This window comes from Habropoda laboriosa, unplaced genomic scaffold (genome assembly GCF_001263275.1).
Source record: "Habropoda laboriosa isolate 0110345459 unplaced genomic scaffold, ASM126327v1 scaffold67, whole genome shotgun sequence".
NCBI lineage: Eukaryota > Metazoa > Arthropoda > Insecta > Hymenoptera > Apidae > Habropoda > Habropoda laboriosa.
The window spans coordinates 4414666-4423335 of NW_017100242.1; the positions used below are offsets into that span (position 1 = coordinate 4414666).

An 8670-nucleotide genomic window follows, 5' to 3' on the forward strand; every position below is an offset into this window, starting at 1 on the left:
TATTAACAATCAAAACTTACTCCTAATATAACTGATTTTCAGATACAATTTTCCACAGTGCAAACTGTCACACGCACCGACACAGTTTTCCAAAAATTTCGCGATAAACATCCAACATAAATCGCGAAACGTCGTTAAACCTACCTACTCTGAAAATCCACAAGAGAATTTCCAAGTAGAAAGAGTAAATGTCTTTTTAATTAGAAAATCTTCTCGCAGACATCACGACTGCTCTGTTCTGCCGCATGTGACCAGCAAAAAAACCCGCACAGCATGCGTCAATTTTCAGTTTCGTTTAGTTTACTTCAATTCAGCCAGTTCAGCTTAATTTAATTCCATCACACGTGTAATATAGAAAAATGCTTGTAAGATATTACTTCTTACTATCTCTCAAAGATTGGAACAACATTTGCGCAATTTTTCTGGACTCTCACGGCCAGGGAGAGCCCAGTGTTTCAGTGAACTCTGGTAATGCATGCTGCATGGGTTTTTGCTGGTCACATGCGGCAGAACAGAACGTGTGTGTGCGTGTGTGATATCTGTGAGAAGATTTTGTAATTAAAATGGCATTCACTCTCTCTCTACTAGAAAATTCCATCGTGTCGACATGCCCTTCTGGATTTTTTCGAATGGGCTGGTTTAATGTCGTTTTACGATTCGCGTGGGATTTTTATCGTGAAACGTTGGCAAAATTGTGATCGGCACTGACCTAACCGTCGCTCTAAAATAGCCTACTTCGGGAAAAAGGAATTTCGATTGTCGATAACGAATTACAGAAAAAAGCTCGAGCACAATTTCTTCACTTTTAATTGTCGACTGATAACAGCTTCTAAAAATCATCCCTCCAATTTAACACCAAAGATACACGAACACCCTGTATATAATATAATCGCTTTCTGTAATTAACGACGTGCTAAGAAAACGTTTAAACGTTGAAACGTGTATATTATGCAAAAATATATTTTGCTCGACCAAATAAACAAACAAACCTTGTACATATAACTTAGTGTAAATAGCGTTGTACAAATCGCTTCTAGTCGCTAATGCGCGCCCGCGTGTGCCCATATACCATTAACAACGCATAATAATACTTGTAACAGCAACGAAGCTATATTTTCCCTATTTTTTTTTTCTCCCCACACCCCTGTATTAATGTCAGAGAGCATGTGGCATGTCGATCAGGATTATTCGGTCCTTTCTGTTATATAAAATTCAACGACGTTTAATTTGTTTCTTTTAGTCTACTTGGGCACAATTGTAGAAAATTTCATGGAAGAAAACAGGAGAAAAGTATGGATTAATCGTGTCCGTTGTTTATTTTAAAGGGTCCACCGGAGGTAGTCTCAGTCCTGTGACGTCCCTAGCGCTCAATTCCTTAACGGGGACTCCCTTAAATGGGTTACAGGACTCCCTGAGTAATGCTTACTCCAGCTTGCAACAGTACGCAGGTAAGCAGCAGGCGTATTTGACAAAAGAAAGCTTGTTTCTCTTTCTCTCTCTCTCTCTGATCAGAAGATGTGTATATTGATGATTAAAATGGCAAAAGCAGTATTGTTTCACTTTGCACCGATGGCTGGTAAAAGTGTGTTGTTCTAACGAGTAACTGTGCGCCTTAAAGCTCTCATTGGAAAGACGACGGTGACCGTGGATAAGAAAGAATTGCATAGTGAGTAACTAACACGAAGTGGAATGCCTGAAACTTATTTTTAGTGCTGTGCGATGTAACGCGAAACTACGTTTTTCTTCATGATCGATTTGCACGTGATCGAGTGTCGAAATCCACAGAGACGGTCATCTGCTTACGTACGATTTATGATAAATTCAATATTTAGACATCATTTTTAAACCGTAGAAATGTGTAGTACTTGTTGGAGAGCTCAGAAGTTCGCCCTTGGAAGAAATGCGGGTTTGTTTGGCTAATATCTCCATTAGCCCAATTTTTCTGACACAATTATAAAGATAGAAAAGATGTGTGTGTTGTCGTTATTGGCCTAACGAATCGGGCCAATTAAAATTGCGCGACGTGAAATTTAAGCGCTGCGGGCAAAGTGTGCCCTTATTTGCCCCTGTGCTACCCCGCGGGCAAACTCCTGAGCACCGTGCAGTACTTCGTACAGAATGAGTCTGAACAGTTGGAAAGGGTTAAATATCTCGTGTTTGGTTAAAAGTAGAGAAAATTGAAGTGTACCCTTCATACGGTTTCACTTTTTTCTTAAGTTGAACTGTATTTTCCTTTTTTTTATCTAGATCGACTTTTCGAAATTTTCCGCGTGCAAAAGTAGTAGGATACGAGTTAGGAAAATCGATACTTTGTGAGAAATTTGAAATTTTTTTTGTAAGACGTGTATCGGCTTTCTTTTAAGATGTTCGAACATTCTCTGCTGTCACGTAGTAAGCACTTGCGTACATAGTAAGTACTTGCATAGTTACCTCTTTAAACCTGTGCACACAACGCAATTGTTGAAGTTCCGTGAAAATAATTCCAATAACAATATTATCTTTCTGTACAAATAAACAAAATTCACAAATTGATAAACGTCTTGCACGTAAGCAATATGGCCGCCGCTGTACATACAAATTCCAACTCACAAGATGCGCTGTTCGTTTGAAACGCAGAAAAGAAACTAACAAACGCTTGTATTCACTGTTACTGAAACTGATAAAATTGTCAAATTTAAACGAGAAATTATTGAAGATGCGACAAATTATTGACACTCGAACAGTTTAATCTGTGAAAAAAATGAACGACGGTGAAACTAAATTGTACAAAAATAAATCTCAGCTGATGAAAAATCTCAGTTAAAAAGAACATTGACTTTCAATCGAAATACTTTTATAATAATGATTCTTTACAGTTATTCTCTTATACTATCTTCAATAACTGAAATCAAAAATGGCCCTTACCTTACTTTACTTTACTTTAGCTTGAATTAATCAGATATCTTCTACCTTGAATGACCCAAAGAAAAAAGCGAAATAGTCAGTAACCTAATTTTGCATCTTCGATAATTTAAAGCATAGTTGAGCCAAAGTATCGCGATCGCTTAAATGTGAATCTCGTGGGGTGCGAAGCCGCAACGCGTAGCTGAATCGAATGGAACACTGAGGAATCGGTAATGACAAATTTTCTGTTTACAGGGTTCCCAGCGTTCACGGCAGCAGCAGCGGCAGCTGCAGCGGCAGCCCAGAAGGCAAAATTCATCAGCACGGACAAGCAGATAGAAGGTCCCGAAGGCTGCAACCTGTTTATCTACCATCTACCGCAAGATTTCAGCGATACCGACCTGGTCTCCACGTTTCTGCCATTTGGGAACGTCATCTCCGCAAAGGTTTTCATCGATAAACAGACGCAACTAAGTAAATGCTTCGGTAAGACGCATAATACGTATTCTTAACACTTGATAAACGTCGAACGTAAAAGGCTAATTTCTCCCTGTGAGAAATTCACGAAAATCGGATAATAAACTAGCATGGTCAGCTGAAAAATAATCATTCTTCGCGATCGTGTTGTAAAACGTGTGCCAAACGAAAAGAAACGCAACGTGAAAAGCACGAATATTGATAAATACCAGAGGCGATATTAGATGCATCTAATAAGATACTATGATGCTAAATTGTTAAGATTATATATATATATATAATGTATATAAAGTGTAATACCTCACCAAGTATTTATTTTTCTGACATCATACCCTAATTAACTTTAATATGCGGAACGTTCCAAAGAGTCGATCTACTCTCCAAATGTATGCAAATTCGTTAAAAAAAAAAACAATCTAGGTAAATTGTATTGGAAATAGCAACTGTCCAAAATTCAGCGCAAACAGTATAAAAATTTTATTGTAAAAATAAACACTTGCTATCACTTTCTACGTTAAAAAGAATAATGCCAAAATTAAACAAAGAATCTGACTAATTTAACAACATCACAAAATTCATGAACGAAGGAACAACATTTTAACATGCACCATCACAAATGATTCGCAGGCTTTGTGTCATATGACAACGCGGCGAGCGCGCAAGCAGCGATTCAGGCGATGAACGGCTTCCAGATCGGCATGAAACGGCTGAAGGTCCAACTGAAACGATCCAAGGACGCATCGAAACCCTACTAGCCGGCATCGTCCACCGTTTATAGGTAGATACCAAGGACTTCTTGGATACCACGGCTCGAAACCAACGACCTTGGTGTCCTTAATTTAAAAAAAAAAAACAAACAAATCACTGTTCACATATATATATATATAGGTATATACTCGATAAGTCCCGCCACGCGTCGATCATTGATCGGGATTGTTCCTCAAGTCTGAATAGATAGATAAATGGTTTAGGCTCCTTTCCATTCGACCAGAGTAGCCAAGCAGGCATATTTGCTTGCAACAAATCATCTCTAGTCAAGCAGTATTCTTTAAGAAGGTGTTGAAGAAACCTTTTATATAGTGTGTGTTTCTTGTCCGCGTTTAGATGCCAAAGAAACCAATCTTCATTTGAAGGCTACGGTTATAAAGTTATCTTCGAAACGAGGCTGTGATAATATTGAAGACTTATTATACTATCAGAGCTGTTCTTCCCGAGGAATCAGGACGCAATTAGGGAAAGCTTTCTATATATACATATACTTTCTTTTTTTTTTTTTTTTTGGAGATGTTTAACCAAGCTTCAAACAAGATCTAATTCTATTTAGAGTTTCAGGGTTCTCTACCTGTGTCAGTCCGTCCAAATATACCTACGTATACATAATTCTAATATTCTTGTATCCAGAAGACTACCTGTCTTTTTTCTCATTTTTATCTGGTTATTGTATTTGTATGTCTCGTGATAAGGCGTATTTTTTTCATTACCGCGTCGCTCTTCAAAATCGATACCTCGCACCTAAAAATCCAATGAAAGTTACAAGTGACATAGTTCTGCTTTTACGGAACCCAGTGGTGACTCTTTAAATTTTTCGTCGTCTATCATTGTTCTTTTTTCGGGACGATAAAATACGAAGAATTTTTTACACCTTTTACAATTTTTCTTTCTTTTTTTTTGTTGTTTCTATTGCAATACTTTTCGAAGCAAGACCAGTGAAAATATTGCTGCTTATGTGTTCAATTAACACGCAGACGGTTGAGAATCTTTCTGTAACATGCGTTCAGTTTCTTGACCGACAACTTTCTAAGCACTGTCACCACTGAATCTGTACACGGAGAAAACACGCGACAAGTAGTACGGGTATGACATTGGACATTATTTATTTATCTCGTTTTGCCTGAATATTGATCACTTCTTAACTATGTTTTTATTACAAGTATTTAATGTTCATACAAACGTGAATTTGCATATTTGTAACGTGTCACTTTTTGTTGTACTATATTTATATGAAAAAAGTATCACAAGTAACACAGGATAGCCTGTATATACAATAATCCACTTGTGGTCATTTTGAAGGGCGAATCCTCTACTTTCACCTCGCTAAGTTGATTTTCCTCGAAGGTGCTTTTCGAAAGCATCTTCGAAGAAAATCAAGTTACTAAGGTTAAGGTAGAAGCTTCGCCCCTTAAAACGACCACAGACAGATTATTGTACGATTTTTTTTCACGAAGTTGTAACAGTTCAAATATGGACAATTTTCCGGGCGAAAATTTCGTGATCCCTTAATTTTGCCGACGAGTATTAATGCAGAGCAATACTATAGACGATACTTTTTTATTCTTGAATAAATTTGACTTTGAGAATAAAATCGTGAAGGTTGTTTGCCTCGAAATTATACGAGTCAATTGCACCGATTTGCTCTCTATGAATAAAAATAAGAAAATAGTTATACAGGGTGGTGAGAGCAACTAAGACGAAAATGAACCATAACAAAATTGCGTTTAATCTTTAAAAATAATACTTAAAAATACCCCTGTGGTCGAGCAACCCACCTGACACTAACGAATGTAGGGCACGTCGAGACACAGGGTGTACAGTGATTCTCAAAATCAACGACATGTGGTCGGCAACTTACCTCGTACAAATCGTAGAGAAGAAGACAGTAACATTCAGCGTTGCAAACGACATTACCGATTTCTACACTACACTATTCACATACACACGCGTTCGCACGAAATAGAAACTAACGAAAGATAAAGAAAATTAAAAAAAAAAAACAAAAAATATTAATTAAATCTATGTTAAAACTACATTTTAGTGTAGTTTTAATATAAATTTAATTCATCTTTATTTAGTTTTTTTTTTATTTTCTTTGTCTTTCGCTAGTTTTCACTCGGTACGCACGCATGGGTATGTGAATACTGCAGTGTACAGTGATTGTTTTTCAGTGATTTGTGTGTATCGTTGTGTTGTGTGCATAGTGTACCTTGTGTTTGTTATAATATTACAGTATACAATGGAATACACATTTGAAGAACTTTCAGACATGCACCTGTGTTGTAATGAAGCAATCGGTAGTGTCGCAGAAATCGATAATGTCTTTTACAACGCTAAATATCACTGCATTCTCCTCTACAACTTGTGCAAGGTAAGTTACCGACCATATATCGTTGGTACAGAGAAGTTTACTCGACCACAGGGATATTTCAGCCGATTTTTAAAGGTTAGGTTAACTAAGAAACATAACCTCAAACGCAATTTTGTTATTGTTGATGTCTACCTTAGTTTAGTTTATAGATTCACCTTTCAAATTTACCACCACCCTGTATAGAATGTGCTGACCTTTTAATTTCTAAATTTGATCGTTTATCATAGAGACACTCAGTACGTCATACTCCAAAATCGATCTGTCAAAATTTGATATTTCTTCGTGTACAGCATCTTGAAACGAGCACTTTTTTTCTCGCGCGTATCAAGTACAAATTATCTATGAACGTATGAAAGTAAATCTCCAACGATATATATATACATTTAATCGCGTCGTACTAAAACCGGGGATAAAAATATGTTCCCTTATTATATCGGTGTTAATCCCCCGATATTCTCGAAAGTGCAAGCCTTGCCCTTTCAGCCCCCTCTACTGCCCCCACCAGCCCCCTTCTTCACGCCAGTGGTGTAATCAAAATTCATTTCGTTGCAAACGGCTGCCAATCAAGCTTTCTGTGGTAACTTTTGTGCACAAAGTGGAAACTACGTAAACGTAAAGTTTCACTAACAAATTCACTGTGTAGCTTCTTCTCAGGATATGAGAGAGTACTATAAGTAGCTCGCTTTAAGTTTTTTTCTCACGCAACGCTAAGTTATTTAACTAAACATTACTTTTGTTGTTGTTCATTTTTATATATTTGTTTTACTTTTTTTTTTTTACAGATTTTCTTCTCTTATTCCCTTTGTTTCTTTAAACGTTATATTTATCTCTCTTCTGTGACTCCATCGATTATTATTTGTTCATTGTCCTACCAGCATAAGGTAGCTATGAAAGACAACCACCAACGGTCTACCTCACTAATTTCTTTAATTTTCTGATTACGCCACTATGTTTTTTATTATTATTATTATTATTATTATTAATTGCAAACGCGACAGTTAGTTCCTTGTTATTGCTTTTTTTTTTATTTGTACACAAGGTACACAGAACTTGGAATGTTCTATCGTGACAGTAATATCTAGAAATTTGATGGTTAATTTACGCTATGACGCTTCTTTAGTTGTTAGTACTAACATCGCCGTGTGTTCTTTTTTTTCTGGGATATCGTCAGACGTCAGGCACCATTATGCCAAATAGAATGGTTCGTCGATTCTGTTCTTCGATGAAATATTTCAGTAATTAAAAGTCTGTCTTGAATGCAATTTTATTTATTTACTTATTTATGGAATGAACAGACATCGATGAACCATTACGATGCGAAAGAAGCAACGAGAATCGAATAAAACTGAAGTAAGCATAAAAAGAGTAACTAAACTAATGTTCAGTTTTAATATTAATCTTCTATTCTTGATCATATTATTACTTTTTTGAAATTAAAATTTACAAAATTGATAAAAACCAGATTCTTGTCGCTTCTACCTATAAACGACGTACCGACAAATTACCTGTGTATACGTTGCACGGTGCGTAACAATTTCCTGACGAATCGCGAAACGCCAACTCCCTCGATACACGAACTCGCTGGTCCATAGAAATCATTTTACGTCACTACCTCTTTTCGTCTGTATTGTCGATTCTATAAGTTCGGAACATTCTCGGGAAAAGACAGTAGTGGAAAAAGTACGAAATCCGGAAGATCAGTGGAAAAAGGGGGAGAAGAACCAGCAGAACGTAAAACCGTGTGTTGTGTAAAAAAAGAAAAGTTGGTCTATTGTAAAAAAAAAAGAAATTTCGGTGTCCAATGTCGCTATCGTCTTCTCGTCACCGTGCACGTTTACTCAGTGTTAATCCAACATATCTGGTGTGTGGTGGTGACTAACCTGTCCGTGTGTTTGTTTGTGTGCCAGCAGGTGGCCTGCGACGTTGTGACCGTGTTCTCGATCGGAGTCGCCGTGCCATGTCAGTCTCAGTCCGTCAAATCGGTCAATCGTTCGATCGACCGATCAGTCGATCAGTCGATCAGTCACGACTCCTTGGTCAACCTCTTGATCAATCATTCTGTGTCTGTCGGTGCCTGTACACATCTGCCCGCTCTCGCTCCTCTCGCAAGAAACGGCTGCCCGCTCTGATCCCAGACATATTATATATTACTATGTTACCCTCCTACT

General features: G+C 37.3%; 1 protein-coding gene across 4 annotated transcripts in view; it reads left to right on the forward strand.

Moving 5' to 3' along the window:
* Positions 1–8664, forward strand: part of LOC108572085 (CUGBP Elav-like family member 2) — a 471722-nt gene extending 463058 nt beyond the window's left edge. For 3 of the 4 annotated variants that reach the window (XM_017934272.1, XM_017934274.1, XM_017934275.1), the window contains 3 exons: positions 1326–1448; positions 3139–3369; positions 3988–4270. In XM_017934272.1, the coding sequence (XP_017789761.1) occupies positions 1326–1448; positions 3139–3369; positions 3988–4115 (482 nt within the window). In that variant the 3' untranslated portion in view covers positions 4116–4270. Of the gene's footprint in view, positions 1–1325; positions 1449–3138; positions 3370–3987; positions 4271–8409 lie in introns of those variants that run through there. The other variant, XM_017934273.1, reaches the window with a different exon arrangement.
* Positions 8665–8670: the final 6 nt, after the last annotated feature.